General features: G+C 42.4%; 1 protein-coding gene across 1 annotated transcript in view; it reads right to left on the bottom strand.

Annotated features, from left to right (window-relative positions):
- Positions 1–15,225, bottom strand: part of DNAH6 (dynein, axonemal, heavy chain 6) — a 337,022-nt gene that overhangs the window by 1,221 nt on the left and 320,576 nt on the right. Inside the window, exons 71-76 of the mRNA XM_011925684.1 lie at positions 12,549–12,678; positions 10,098–10,225; positions 6,154–6,339; positions 5,547–5,619; positions 4,554–4,705; positions 2,602–2,824 (exon numbers count right to left, since the gene is read on the bottom strand). Of these exons, the coding sequence (XP_011781074.1) occupies positions 2,602–2,824; positions 4,554–4,705; positions 5,547–5,619; positions 6,154–6,339; positions 10,098–10,225; positions 12,549–12,678 (892 nt within the window). The remainder of the gene's footprint in view (positions 1–2,601; positions 2,825–4,553; positions 4,706–5,546; positions 5,620–6,153; positions 6,340–10,097; positions 10,226–12,548; positions 12,679–15,225) is intronic.

Genomic DNA, 15,225 nt, shown 5'->3' with positions numbered 1-15,225 from the left:
TGCTGCCCCCTTGTAATATATTTGTTGAAACAACCAGACTGTTTGTCCTGTTAAGGTTCCCAGAAACTGGATTTTGATGACAGCATTGCTGTGGTGATTTTAAATATATTCCTCTCTTCCTGTAAGGGGAGGTTAGATCTAGAGGCATGACTACATTCAGGTTTGAGGTTTCTTTTTCTTTTTTTCTTGTTTTTTTTTGAGACAGGGTCTCATTCTTTTGCCCAGGCTGGAGTGCAGTGGTTTGATTATGGCTCACTGCAGACTTGAACTCCTGGACTCAAGTAATCCTCCTGCCTCAGTCTCCCAAGCAGCTGGGATTACAGGCGTGTACACCACACCTTGCTAATTTTTGTATTTTTTGTAGAGACAGGGTTTCGCCATCTTGCCCAGGCTAGCAGGTTTGAGTTTGACGGCAGGAATACTTCTTTGGTAGTACGTACTCCTGTCAGGAAGCACACTATGTCTGATTGTCTTTCTCTTTTGGGATATTAGTGGCCAGTGATGACTACTACATAGGACTACCCCTCCTTTAAATAGCTGGGAAAGAGTTTCTTTTGATCCTTGTACAAGATGGGGTTTCTGTCACAGTTTCAGATAAGGTTAGGTTGTTGGTCCCCTCTCCCAGATTTGTAAGAATTCTTTATGCCAGGCTTCTATAGTTTGGATGTTTGATCCCTCCAGATCTCATGTTGAAATCTGATCCCCAGTGTTGGAGATGGGGCTTAATGGAAGGTGTTTGGGTGATGGGGGTCAGATCCCTGATGAGTAGATTAATACTCCTTGGAATGGGGGGTGAGCTGTCACTTTATTAGTTCTTGTGAGAGCTGCTTAAAAAGAGTCTGGCGCCTCCCTCCCATCTTGCCTGCTTCCTCTCTTGCCATGGATCTCTACGTACCAGCTCTCTTTTGCCTTCTGCTATGAGTGGAAGCAGTGTAAGGCCCTCACCAGAAGCAGATGCTGGCACCGGCCTGCAGAACCATGAGCCCAATAAACTTTTCTTTAAAGTTACTCAGCCTCAGGTATTCCTTTATAGCAACACAAACACAAACAAACTAAGACAGCTGGATTTTTTTTTTAAATTGGGATGGGTGTTTCACTAGGTTGCCCAGGCTGGTGTTGAACTCTGGGGCTCAAGTGATCCTCCCACCTTAGCCTCCTGAGTAGCTGGGACTACAGGCACGTGATACCACACCTGGCTAGACAGCTGGATTTTTTTCAAAATAGAAGGTCGGCGATGATGAATTTAAAGCATTTGTACGTTCAAAACTGTCTTTATTCACTTTCCTTTTGGAAGATGGTTTGGTTGTGTTTTGAATTCCGGTTCAAAGGTATTTTCCCTCAACCCGTTGAAGGTGATTCTCCGTTATCTTTTTATATGCACTGTGGATAATGAGAGTTGACTGATATCAATCTGATTCTCATTCTCTGGGATTTCAGTTCCAGCATATATTATACATTGTCTCTTCTCTTTGGTTATTTTGAGAATTTTTATTTTGTCTCTGACAGTCTTAAGTATCACTTTGGTATATCTAGGTTTCTTTGAAGATTTGATTACTTGTTGTATGTTGCTAAAAATCATTCCTTCCACTTTGTGAGACCTCATAATCTAAGGATTCAAGTGTTTCTTTAGTTTTGGGAAATTACCAGCCATTATTTTTTCAAATATTCTCTCTCCTCCATTCTTTATTTTCTCCTTCCAGGTTGCCTAGAAAACTAGAAAAACGTTGCAAATTCTGGCTCCTCCCACAGGGTCACTTCTTTCCCCTCTCACTATGCTGTATTCAAGGCGACTTTTCCAGTTCATTTTCTCTGTTCATTCTTCAGCTGTCCCTCAGTATGTCTGTTGAGGTGGCTTTCTTTCTGTCTGCTTTCTTTTTTTCAGAGCTGTATCTCAGTTTCAGATCCACTCAGAGTTTTGCATCAGGGCTTTCCATTTATTCATTTGTTTATTTATTTATTTGTGATGGAGTTTTTGCTCTTGTTACCTAGGCTGGAGTACAGTGGCCCAATCTCGGCTCACTGCAACCTCTGCCTCCCAAGTTCAAATGATTCTCCTGCCTCAGCCTCTCAAGTAGCTGCGAATACAGGCATCTGCCACCACGTAGGCTAATTTTTCATATTTAGTAGAGACAGGGTTTCACTATGTTGGTCAGGCTAGTCTTGAACTCCTGACCTCAGGTGACTCACCCACCTCGGCCTCCCAAAGTACTGGGATTAAAGGGGTGAGCCACCTTGCCCGGCCTATTCATTTATTTTAAAATCTCTTTTGTGATGAGTAAAAATGGATTTGGTGAGAAAAAGAGAGATTTTAGTGTCTATTCAGGCCACCATTTTGAAAGTGGAAGTCTCTACTTGTTAAACTCTATCTTCTACTCCTTAGATTCTAATAGAAGCAATAATTAATTCTATATTATTAATCTACAGTCAGAACAAATAGAATTTATAATTACATTTATGAATTTTGTATGTTATAGGCGGCTTCATTTTAAGTCTAGTTAATTGGCCCAAGGGAGATCTTGAGCCAATTACAGCTCAGTGTTTGGACTTTGATGGAAGATTGCATTTGGTCATTATTTGAACTAATCTTAAGAACATCCTCACCTGTGGTTGAGAGTGTTCCTGCCCGGGCTCCTGTTTTATAAAGTGGGCAGTGGTAAAGTGTTGGGCTTGGCTCATAATTTTGTTGTGGTTCAAAATGCACCACAGGCAGCATTGGATTCATCTGTCCGGGCAATGCGTCTTCTACCACCATTCCCTTATCATCCCATCGAAAAGCATCCATGAACATCCCATGAACAAGAACACCATCCTCAGGAGAGGGTAGCTGAAAGATACCCACAAGTCTCAAAGTGAGAGGGGGAAAGGATCAGCAGGTGTGAGTCACTTCCTATGTCCCACATCCTCACCAGGTAATTCTAAAAAACACTCTATACATTGCTGTTATTATTCACATCTTAGAGAGGTCAATCTTGAGGCTCTGAGAGGCAAAAAAATGTAATAATAATGTAATGACTTTTCCCCTTTTCATGGGAGGTGGAGGAGTACTGAGATTATCGTCTGTTATCCTTAGCAAGGGTTTTCAAGGATTTGGATGCCCTCCTAGAAGATAGATTATATATCTGCAATAATATTTACAGAGTGCCCATGGAAAATTCCTTTTTGTTCTTTCTCTCTCTCTTTTTAAAATTATGCTTACTTTTAAATGTTTGTATTAAATAAGAAAGAGGGAGAGTGAGAAACTCTGCCCATCAGAGTCCTGTGATTGGATGTCTCCACCCGTGCACTTTTTTTTTTTTGCCAATTGTGGGTATCTGAATCATTCTTCCTCACACCCTGAGTGGATTTGGCCAATTCTGGCCCCAGGTCTTTGGATAATTGGAGCCTCACGTCTGCAGGCAGAGGACTAAGCAGTTTGGATCATATGTAGCGCATTTTATAGTGAATAAAAGGATGGTAAACTAAATTCTTTTTAGCTGGTCTTTGCTTTTTGGTGTCCTAAACTTTCTGTTTCTTGGGTGCAGCAGGGTGGGCCTTCCTGTTTTTGGGCTGCCACATATGTTTATGCAGATTTCCCTGAAAACTATCCTGCTACCTACTGGGTGTCCATCATCTGGGCATCCACCCAGAGGGAGCACCTTTTCCTATGTTGAGCCAAGGAGGCAAATGGGCTGACAGTGGTCTTGGCTGTTTGTAACAGAGATAAAGCTGTTTAAACACATACTCTGTGTTTAGACCAGTATATGTGCCTGTCACATGACACTGGCTGTTTCCTTTACACCGCACTACAGGCCCGTCTCCTGGTCTGTTGGTGGCAGACATTTGCTAGGTGGGCCAGGAGACAGGCCAGCTAGACAGTCTGAGGTCTCCCCAGATCTCAGAGATTGCAAGGTATTCTCATGGCTCAGCACACATGAGCCAAGCAGAGACAGGGTATGAACTGGGATGGGGTGGAGGGACAGAGCCCTGGTGGTCACTGTAAACCTCTGTCTGTCAGAATCAGTCTCTGTGGTAGATGGTGTGTGCTGAGCATGGACCAGGGCAGGCTGGTCCTGGAACCTCCGGTGGGGGCTTTCATGTGGGTGTTGCTTTGCCTTCCTGGAGCCTCAAGTTTTCCTTACATGGGAAACTTGATACCCTCTTCTTAAGACAAGAAGGATCTTAAAATAATAAGAGGTGCAGACATGTCAACAATTGCTCCAGCACATACAGCTAGAGAAAGGCAGTGTCAGAATTTAAACTCAGGCTTGTCTAGTTTTTAAACCCTTGCAGTTAACTTCTTGCTATATTGGTTCTGTAAGATGAAGAAGGTTACTAAAGTTAGCTAAAAAATAAAATAATATTGCTTTAAACATATTTCTATAAATCACACTAGTTTAGGCAGTTCCCATCTGGTCATTGCTAATTGGGGAGCTTATCTTGGAGGTGTGATGACTACCCTGCCCTTCCTGCTCCTGCCGATGGGAGGTGGTGGGAGTGCGGCATGGAGGTTGTCTGAAATCTTCAAGGACAGCGGGATAGAAGCTGCTTTGCCGTAACAGCCAGGTGGACAATACCTCCATGTCCATGGGCAGTTCTTGTCCAAATTGCACTGTCTTGGCAGCTTCTATCACTGCAGCTTGATCCCGATAGGTGGGAATTACGTTGTATTTGAAACTTAGCTCATCTATAGGCAAACTGTATTTTCGAGCATGATTTTGAAGAGTTCCTGTAATTATGAAAATCAGAAAGCCGCATTCAAAACAACACTGGTACTCCCCAGGCAGTAACCCCCTTCACACAAACCAGGCTGCCCTGGCATTAGAGAGCCTTCCCACTACAGAGAAAACCCAACTCTTAATATCTTCCTCTGAGTCAGTTCACAGGGTCAGGAAGCCTGTGGGTCATGTTGGGAGGTAAGGGCCCAAGGGATGGACAAGCTCTGGTCCTGGTTGGGAAGGGAGGGAAGAAGGCCAGTATGCAGTGCATTGCCCTGACATAAGGGAGACAAATGAGTGAGGCAGTTTCCGAGCCCAGTCTCGCTAACTTTAGGATTTTGCCCAGCTTGTTTTATATGGGCTGTTTAATAGGTATGAAGAATGAGAGAGATGAAGGGCTTGGGTCATTAGCACTGAGTTGCTCACAGGCTCTAGCCCCTTCTGAAAAGGCTAGTTTCCCCAAGGGCTGATGGAAGCACATCAAGAGAATTTCTCAGAGGGAAGGAAGCTGCTCACAGCTGGGGCCTGAGCAGGTGGACAGCAGATGACGCCCTTGAGCGTGGGTCACATGGGGAACTGAGGCACACTCTGTGTTCGTGGAGGCAGCAGTGCCTGCACTTATGTAACTTGAGAGGGGCGGGGATTAGGTTGCTGGGGAACATCTGCTATCTCTGCCATCTTTCCTCTGCCCCCCACAAGTGAGGAAGAGCAGGACCTTGTTAGATTGCCCTATGATCAATAGCCTCATTGTTAAAGCATTAGCAGCCATGTCATTTCCCCAGGACCTCAAAACCCTGTGCATGACAATTCATGGCCTTTCCTGTGGGGTTTTTCTAGGGGAAGCGCTGGTACCTGTTAGAAATCCTTGAGGAAAGAAGAAACCGGAGATCCAGTAGGACTTAGGCTGTCCTCTTTTGAGCCACAACTGAAGGAGAAACATACTCATAATAAACGTTATTTCTGGGATGGAATTTGTTTTCTAAAGCAAAGTCCTATTTGGGGAGAGTTTCTCAGGAGGCAGAAACTAAAGCAGCCCTGAGTTAGTCACCACCCCCATTTCACTGCCTGCCCCGTTCCCCTTCCTGTTCTGCTGGCCTGATGACTGCGGACCCAGAGCCTGGTTATTGTGGGGTATGTGAGAGGGAGACAGCAGCAAAGTTATCTGGGGTTTGGACTCATCTCAGTTGGTCTGTACCTCACTGTGCGGTCCCATGAATTAGAGTTGAAACCCCAATTAATTAAAGTGGAATTAAAGTGGAATGTGGGGATGAGTGGCTAGGGCAAATGATATTATAATCAGTATAAGACGTGTAAAGTGATGCCATTCTGGACATTTCTTTTTCTCTGGGCTCAGATTATCCATCAGTGACTGTGGATATCTTTAGCCAGTGCTTCCTAGGGACCTTAGGCCAACTATGCCATCAGACTCATCGAAACCCAGTGAAAGGAATTTTCTTACATCCACAAACGAGGTCCTCAGGATAAGGTCTTTGACCCACGACCCTAGTGGCTTCAGGGATGGGTAGGCTGTGTTGGACCACAGAGCGGGAACCTGGTTATTGAGGAAACTGTTATACACTTCTTCCATTTCTTCAGACATCACCACGAATCCAGCGATGGCTTTGTTGAGTGTTTCCAGAGAAGTCTGAAAGAACAGAAAAGGGGTTGGTGGCCTTTGTAGATGTCATTATCCAGTGTCAGTGACACACATTCATGATAGCAGGTGCTGCCTTGCCCAGAGGTGCCACTTGCTGGGTTCTGTTCTCTGTGCACACTGTCTGCTTCCCAGACCCTCCAGTATTACATGCATTATTACAATATGTGACCATTGTGGTGTAACACTTAAGGGTGGCAGTTGATAGTAGAGTCCAATGCAGTGGAAAGAAGGAAGCAGAAATGTCTCCTGAAGCCTGGAGAAGCGGCTGGGAGAAATGCCATTGTCCAGCACTCCTCCAGGCCAAAAGAAAAATAGGCCCAAGAACCACAGAGTGTGAAGAGGAGGGGGAGATGGGGAGTGAGAACCACCTCATGCTACTGGTCATCTCTGCTCAGGGGGATCCCTCAATCCCCAGAGTTAGTGCAGAAAGAGGAGATTCTTTTTTTTTTTTTTTTTTGAGATAGAGTCTTGCTCTGTTGCCAGGCTGGAGTGCAGTGGTGTGATCTCGGATCACTGCAACCTCCACCTCCTGGGTTCAAGTGATTCTCCTGCCTCAGTCTGCCAATTAGTTGGGATGCACCACCATGCCCAGCTAATTTTTGTATTTTTACTAGAGATGGGGTTTTGCCATGTTGGCCAGGCTGGTCTCAAACTCCTGACCTTAGGATATCTGCCCACCTTGACCTCCCAACATGCTGGGATTACAGGTGTGAGCTACCGCGCCTGGCTAGAAAGCGGAGAGTCTTAATTGACACTAATCTTCTAGTTGGCATCAGATAGTCTCCTTGTACTGGAAACACCTCCTTAAAACATGTCTCATAGCCTCTCCTCCTCTCACCAGAAGATGGAGGCAGGCAGTAGTCCTGGGAGACACTGGGCTGCAGTGGAGTACAGGGCGGTGTTTGCCACCTGGCTAAAGACTAGGGGGTGCATATAGGTGGGTTATGGCCCCTATGGGTCGCAGTGTTGTGAAAACTGCCATATACTGGGAAAATATAATAGGAAGATATTAGAGGCAAAATTTTTGTTGACTAAGCAACCAAATAAAGACTGGGACCACACGCACAGCGTCTTAGCGACAGGCACTGTGTGGATAAAACAAGGCTACACATCCTTCCATTCTTTCATAGGTTTATTTGTTGGTTCCCTTCTCCCCGTACCTCTTTTCACAAGAGGCAGTGGTAGAAAAAAAGAAGTGTTTTACTTAGATTTGTCCTTAGGATCTGAGGAACCGTCTGCAGCAGAGTGCAGGAAAGAGGCCCTTAGCCAGAGCCAAGACCATCCTCCATGGTAGACCTGGAAATAGGAAGAAGTAGCAGAAGACTCATCTAAAATCCAGAGAGAACACAAAAAATGATAGAGGTGGAGGGAACAGACTGCTGAGACCTTCAAGGTCTGCTTGAAATAGAAAGAGGTCATGTTGCAGTCGATTCTCCCAAAGGAGGCAGCCAACACACAGATATATTAAATGGGAGAAAGAGTACTTCAAAGGCCTTCCTTCCCCTATGGCTCGGAAGCCTACACAGGGTGGCCTTGTCACTCCCAGGACCTGCCCTATCCCACAGTTCTGTCTGGAGGAGAGTGGGTTCGCCAGGATGGCATTCCTGGGTGCTGCTCCCTTCCCCTGGATTCCGTATTGCCACTACAGTACTGTCTGGCTGTTCCCAAGGGGAAGGGAAGGTGAGGCTGGGAACAAAGCCAGGGCAAAGCAGGACCAGGCCTTGTGGTCTAAGACTAGAGGTCATGTGAGGAAGGCCTCTGGCACAGGCACAGCATGCCATGATGGGCACCTCCCTTCTGATGGGAATGCTTGGCTGTGGTTCCTGATGGCCCTGCAGGCCACCTGTCCCTGGGCTCCTCCCCTTAAGCTTCCATTAGGTGAATTCCTCTGTTAGTGGTGGACTGGGGTTTGTTTGACCAGAAAAAGTGACTAAAGGAGACCTGAGAGTCACATTTGTTAACCCGTACATTCAAATATTCATGGAAGATTTAGTATGCCAGTTACTAAGGAAACAAAGACGACGAATGTAACAGCTCCCTTGTTTTTAAGAAATTCTTTGTTAGAGTAGCCATACTCATAGGTGGGAAATTACAAAAAATGTAATGAATACAGTGGTAGACACAGAGACCTGAGATGACGGGGCCTTGAGGATGGGACCCTAACTCATCTGGCAGTAGAGGGAAGGGCTGGTCTCCAGGAAGACATAATGGAGGAAGTGACATCTGGTCTTATCTTCATGTGGGTGAAAGTTCGTGATGTGGAAAGGGCAAGACATGAGTAGCATCCATCTCCTGGTGTTCCTCAAAACAACAGCACTTCCTTAGTGTTAGCTGGGCACATAGCACCCCATCTAGAGGCTCCTTTCCCAGCCACCCTTGCAGCTGGGGTGTGGCCATGTGACCAAGTTTTGGCTAATGGGATACAAGAAGAAAAGATGTACACTACCACTGGATCACATTTTCATAAGGAAGCTGCTTTTCCTTGCTCTCTCTTTCCTACTTCCCACTGGCTGGCAAAAGGGGACAATTGGGGCAACCACCTTAGACCCAGACATGGAAGTTGTCTTTTGAGACTGGAAGAGCCAACCTGTTTATCCCTGGATGAGCTCACAAGCAGAATTAACTACCTGCCCTAGACAGGGCTCCCTCGGGACTGTTAGGGGAGAGTAAAGTGAATTTTTATCTTGTTTTGGACTATGTTACAGGGGTATTTATCATAGTAGCTTAGTCTGTACCCCAATTCATTCAATATAGAAGGAAATAAGCCCTGACCCGGCAACCTGACCGGGAGACTGAGAGAGGAGAGAGACTTAGCTTGCTGACTTTGGTGCATACCTGACTAGATGCCACAGTCCCAAGGTGAAGACCACTCACTCAGTTGACCCAGGGTCCACCTAACTAACAAGCCTAGGTATTGTAAGCCAAGCAACAACATCCAGAGACTTTGCCTTTCTGATGGGGAACAGGAATGGTCTTTAGCTGTAAAAGATCTCTCCCAGTTCTCCCCCAATCTTATCCCCAAGTCTTGACCTTGAAGTAGGTGTTTGGTTCCCTGATTAGCAATATTTGCTAATAGTTATTCTTTTTCTCTTATCATAGTTATGCACAGAGAAACTAGGAAGGCCTTTGACCATCATTATCAATGCAAGGCAATGCAGAGAGAAACTATCTATGAACATAAAGCAGAAGATCAAACAGGTGTTTGCAAATTTTTGAGGCATTAAAATCATTTGGAGAGTTTATTTAAAATTCATATTCCCAGGCTCTGCTTCAAGAAATTCTAACTCAGTAGGTCTTGAGTGGGATCAAGGAATCCACATGCTGAACACACCACAGGGGACTCTAATGCAGGCATTCTGTGGCCCACACTGACATTCTAGTTTTCACAGTCTTGCTTAAAGACTATGTTATTAAATGCAAACTAGACATTAGGAACAAGCACTGAATTACTCTTGAGTGCTTACGTCTCTGATCAATTTCTAGTGAGTCAACAGAATCTAAGGGTGTAAGGATAAGGAGGAGACTGAGAATTTGTAATGTTACATATTCCCTCCATCGTTATTAGAAAATGGGAATACAGATTCATTAGAGAAGGATAAAATCATTTTTAGACTCATTGGGCTTGAAGAGTTGTTAGTGTATCCAAATGGAAATGCTGAAGTGATAGGAACGGAAGAATTTTGTATTATACAATTCTCTACAAAGCTTTGATGCTCAATAGCAATGATGAAAGTAAGCTCTCATACGTGAATTAACTTCAGCAGGTTGTTAAACCGGTCCACTTCCTGTCCAAGAACAGTGGTCAAGGAGTTCAGGTGTCCTTGAGGATCCTTGACGAAAAGGCCCTCAGAAGCACCCTCCATTTCCAGTTTTTCTGAAACATACACAGTGATTCCTCAGGCTAGTCATCATTGATTTGTTCTCACAATATTGCTAAGGCAATGTGTTTATCTTAACATTTTAAAAAAGCCAGCTTTTCTCATTGTTTAAGCCAGACACATAGCATTTAAATGTGACATTTCTATAATTTAGAATGCTTTTGGGATTCACCTGTGTTTATATACAAGTAATCACAGAAAACTAAGCTTAAATTCATGTGTATCAGGACATATATATATATATATATATATATATATATATATACACTTTTTTTTCTCAAACACTAAACCATTGCATTTCATTTCTTCCCTTAAAGCATGTTCCCCATGGGTATTTTCATCTTCCCAGCCAGTTTGAGCTATGTGGTCTATGGCCATGGGACAGGAGAAGTAGGTTCTTGTTGCTTAAGTGAGATCATAGAGAGACTGGCTGTGCTAATGTAGAAGGAGGACTGGAAAACGGAAGGAGAAGCCTGCTCATTTTCATTCTGGTTGACTGTGTGGGAGGAGGTGAGGGGTTGAGAGGGAAGAGGATGAAAGGAAGGTCAGTATGACTCAGTGGTATCTGCAAGTTTGATGAGGGGTTTGAAAGGTTTCCAATGTGGAATGAGGGGGGTTGGCAGGAGGGCTCAGGAAGGTGTGCCTGGCTTTGGCTGATTGGGAGGCAGAGCCCTGAAGGGTTCAGTGGCAAATGCTAGCAGGACAAAGCAGTTACCTGGCAGACAAGGAACATTCCAGAGACTAGACGGTCCAGGGACCCTGAGTCTCCACCTCTACCATACAAGTGTTTAAATCTCCCACTTCCCTGCTCACCTGCACTGCATAGAAAAGGTTGGGGGTAGGAGACTGAGAAAGAGAGAGAGAGAGAGAGAGAGAGAGAGAGAGAGAGAGAGAGAGAGAGAGAGACTTAGTGTTTATCCCATGTAACTGGGCATTATTTAAAGGGACTGATTGCATTATTAAACAGGCTCATGGTTCAAACTGGATGGAAAATGTAGCTCTTCTTTCTCCCTACAATCCACCAAATGCAGGCTCAGATGAAAATAATACAAGCTACGAAAGAGGAAGGAACAGCCTTTTCCTTGCATATTTGCAAAAAGTATGTGTAAACAAACGGCTGTGACATACATATATCAAATTCCTTCTTGACCACACATATTTGGCTGCTGGACAAAAATCCCTCAGCAGTGCCAATGAGTCTAATCCCTTGGGTCCACAGTGCTGTGGTTACATGTCCCTGGTCCTCTCTTTCCACCATTCCTCTCAGGGCTATTTCAAACTCTCAGTTCTTTTGCTGAGCCAATTGCTTTCCTGTCCCCTCAGTCTCAGCAGATGATCTGCTTAGCATTTCACAGTAAAAGTACAAGATTTATGAAGCCTGGAGAGAAAAACCTTGAGGTGTCAATGGGATTCCACCAAACAAGTGCACGGTTTCTGCAGCTATCCATTCATCTCTCCATCTTTTTCCCAACCAGCACTCCATCTTATATTTATTGATCTTATATTTATTGACTGTTTGCTTCAACAACAGAATTCTCTAACCAAGCAGACATTCTCTTGAGGGCTTGCTCCTAGGAGGCAGATAACTGACTTCTGAAACCACAAGGCTCCTTTTATTCCAGGGGCTTAAGGGCATTGGCAAGACTCAGTTGCTGTTTTTTCCTGCCCCAATTTTCTTTTTCCTATAATGACATCTCTTCCAACCATGAATAACTAAGACATCTAAATCTCCTATCGATTAAGAAAAGTGTTAAAATAGATCTCTTGTGATCATTCAGGAAGACTCTTTCACTTATCAGAAAACAAGGTGAAAGTCATTTAGCCATGTCTTCTAAATGGAGAAAAAATTGAAATGGATTCTAGAGCAGGACTGTCCAGTAGAGCTTTTAATGATGATGGATGTGTTCTCTATCTGTACTGTCCAATGATAGCACTCGAAATGTGACTGGTGCAAATGAGGAAATGAATTTTAAATTATATTACATTTAAATTTAGGTAGCCATATGTGGCTAGGGGCTATTTTCTTGCACAGCACAGGTCTAGAGACAGTAGAATAATGAAACCAAGGGAAGCTCAGGAAAAAGTCTGGTTGAAGTTACATTGAGCTGGAAACCAATTTCCTCCTAATGCTTCTGGCAGTTGAGATGCTGAGATGCTGTAAGCTTCTAGTCTATAAATGAAGAGCTCCATGTCAAAAGAGCTCTTTAGGTTAAAAAAAGTCTACATAATAAGCAGGTTTTGACATCTGTTTATCACTCAGTTCTCTGAGTTTATTCCTAAAATTTCCATTACATACAGATTCCTAGAATTATTTATTACCTGGAACTCTGGCCTGGACAGAAGCAACAAGTTCTTGAACAATTTCGTCATTGCTTTTTCCCTCTCCACCAGTAGATGACCTTGGCTGAACCTCAAGTATGGTGTTGATGAAAGTGTTGGTCTCTTTGTACTGTAATGGCAGTAAGAGACAGAACAGTGAAGACTCAAATTCTCAACAAATAAATTTGCAGCACATATAATTATTTACAAAAGTAAAGGCAGTTCTCTAAAACAATACTATTTATTTTCACTTTCTTTTATTGCGGTAAGAACAGTTACATGCGATCTACCCTCTTAACAAATTTTAAGTGTGGAAGACAGTAATTATTGCTGACTACAGGTACGATGTTGCACAAAAGATTTCTAGCGCTGATTCATCTTGCTTGACTGCAACTTTATGCCTGTTGATTAGTAACTCCCCATTTCCCCCTCTCCCCAACCCCTTGCCACTACCATTCTACTCTTTAATTCTATGAATTTGACTATTTTAGATAACTTCATAAAAGTTAAATCATGCAGTATTTGTCTTTTTGTGACTGGCTTAAAGAAATTTTATTTTCTATCTTGAAGGTAGAGTTGGTAAAATGTGGTCATTGGAAATGCCTAGTACATAGTTATTCCTGTCATACTAAAAGTTTTTTTGTTGAGCAACAGTGTAAATGTACTTAATGGGCCGGGCCCAGTGGCTCATGCCTGTAATCCCAACACTTTGGGTGGTCAAGGCAGGAAGACTGCTTTAGCTCAAAAGGAATTACTTTAGCCCAAGAGTTTGAGACCAGCATGGGAAACACGGTAAGTCTTTGTCCCTACAAAAAAAAAAAAAAAAAAAAAAAATTAGCTGGGTGTGGTGGTGTGCACCTGTGGTCCTAGTTACTTGGGAGGCTGAATGGGGAATAGCTTGAGCCCAGGAGTTAGAAGCTGTGGTGAACTATGATCTCACCACTGCACTCTAGCCAGGGCAACAGAGAGAGGCCCTATTTCAAAAGGAAAGAAAAGAAAAATAAATACATAAATAAATGTACTTAATGTCACTAAACTGTATGCTTAAAAATGATTAAAATATACATTTTCTGTTATATATGTTTTACTACAATAAAGAATGGTTGAACATTTTTAAGCTGATCAGTTAAAAGAAATTATGAAAGTGAGGGAAAAATCATGAGAACACATTTTCAGGTCATTCTTTTATTCAATTAACTTTTTTTTTAAATTAGAAAAAAATGGACTACACAAAAATTTTGAGACAGAAAAATATGAAGAAAAAATATTCATGATACTTACTTTCCAGATATAATTACTTATAATGAAGTAATATTTAACTAAATAAACTATAGTTTACTTCAACTTGGACACTTTCTGTATAATAATTACTTATAATGAAGTAATATTTAACTAAATAAACTATAGTTTACTTCAACTTGGACACCTTCTGTATATATGTGCATACGGTTTGCAAAATTGAGCTAATAAATTTATGTAATATTAATTCATTTTCAATATTATGAGTTTTCTAGTATCACTGAAAAATCCTCATTAACCATGCTTTAAGTGACTAAGTGATAATTTAAGGGACAATGTGATACTAATTATGGTATACATGCACCATAATTAATATGAATTGCTTATCTATTTTTGGAAATTTCTAGTTTTTTGATTTTATTAGACTTTTTTTTTGAGATGGAGTCTCACTCTGTTGCCCAGGCTGGAGTGCAGTGGCGTGATCTTGGCTCACTGCAACCTCTGCCTCCAGGCTCAAGCGATTCTGCCTCAGCCTCCAAGTAGCTGGGATTACAGGCACCCGTCACCATGCCTGGCTAATTTTTACAGTTTTAGTAGAGACAGGGTTTCACCGTGTTGGCCAGGCTGGTCCTGAACGCCTAGCCTCAAGTGACTCACCTGCTTTGGCCTCCCAAAGTGCTGGGATTACAGGTGTGAGCCACCACGCCAAGCCGATCTTATTACACTTGGGGAATAGAATATGTTTGTATGAGTTTCATCCACCATTTCTGAAATTCTTTAAATGATAGATTAAGTAGAGGCAATACTTTAAAACTTGGTATTACCATATTAATTTCTAAAAACATTGTATCAATTTATATTTCCAACAATAGTGTATCATAAAGCCTGTCTTTCTATGTCTTTGCAAGAATTAATATTATTAAACAAGTGTTTATAATTTAATAGATAAAATAGTTTCTCATTTTTTGCACTACTTTAAGAATTTAAATCTTGAAAAATATGTTCATTGACCATCTATATTACTCCTTTATGAATTATTCATGTTTTTTGCACATCTTTGATTTTTAGCATTTTATTATTTATTAATTTATAAGATAATTCTATAATATAGAAAGCTAACTTTTCAGTTTTTGTTTCAAAAATGTTTTGATTTACCACTTGTCTTAATTTTTTAAAAAACATTTTAGATTCAGAGGGTACACGTGCAGGTTTGTTACACGGATGTGTGCATGGTGCTGAGGTTTGGGCTTCTATTGAACTTCATCACCCAAATAGTGAACATAGTGTCTAACAGGCTGTTTTTCAACTCTTTTCTTCCTTCCTTTTCCCCCCTTTTGGAGTCCCCAGTGTCTATTGTTCCCATCTTTATGTCCATGTGTACCCAGTGTTTAGCTTCCACTTGTAAGTGAGAACATGCAGTATTTGGTTTTCTGTTTCT

This window comes from Colobus angolensis, unplaced genomic scaffold (genome assembly GCF_000951035.1).
Source record: "Colobus angolensis palliatus isolate OR3802 unplaced genomic scaffold, Cang.pa_1.0 Scaffold118, whole genome shotgun sequence".
Lineage (NCBI taxonomy): Eukaryota > Metazoa > Chordata > Mammalia > Primates > Cercopithecidae > Colobus > Colobus angolensis.
This window is presented reverse-complemented; position numbering and strand designations above follow the sequence as displayed.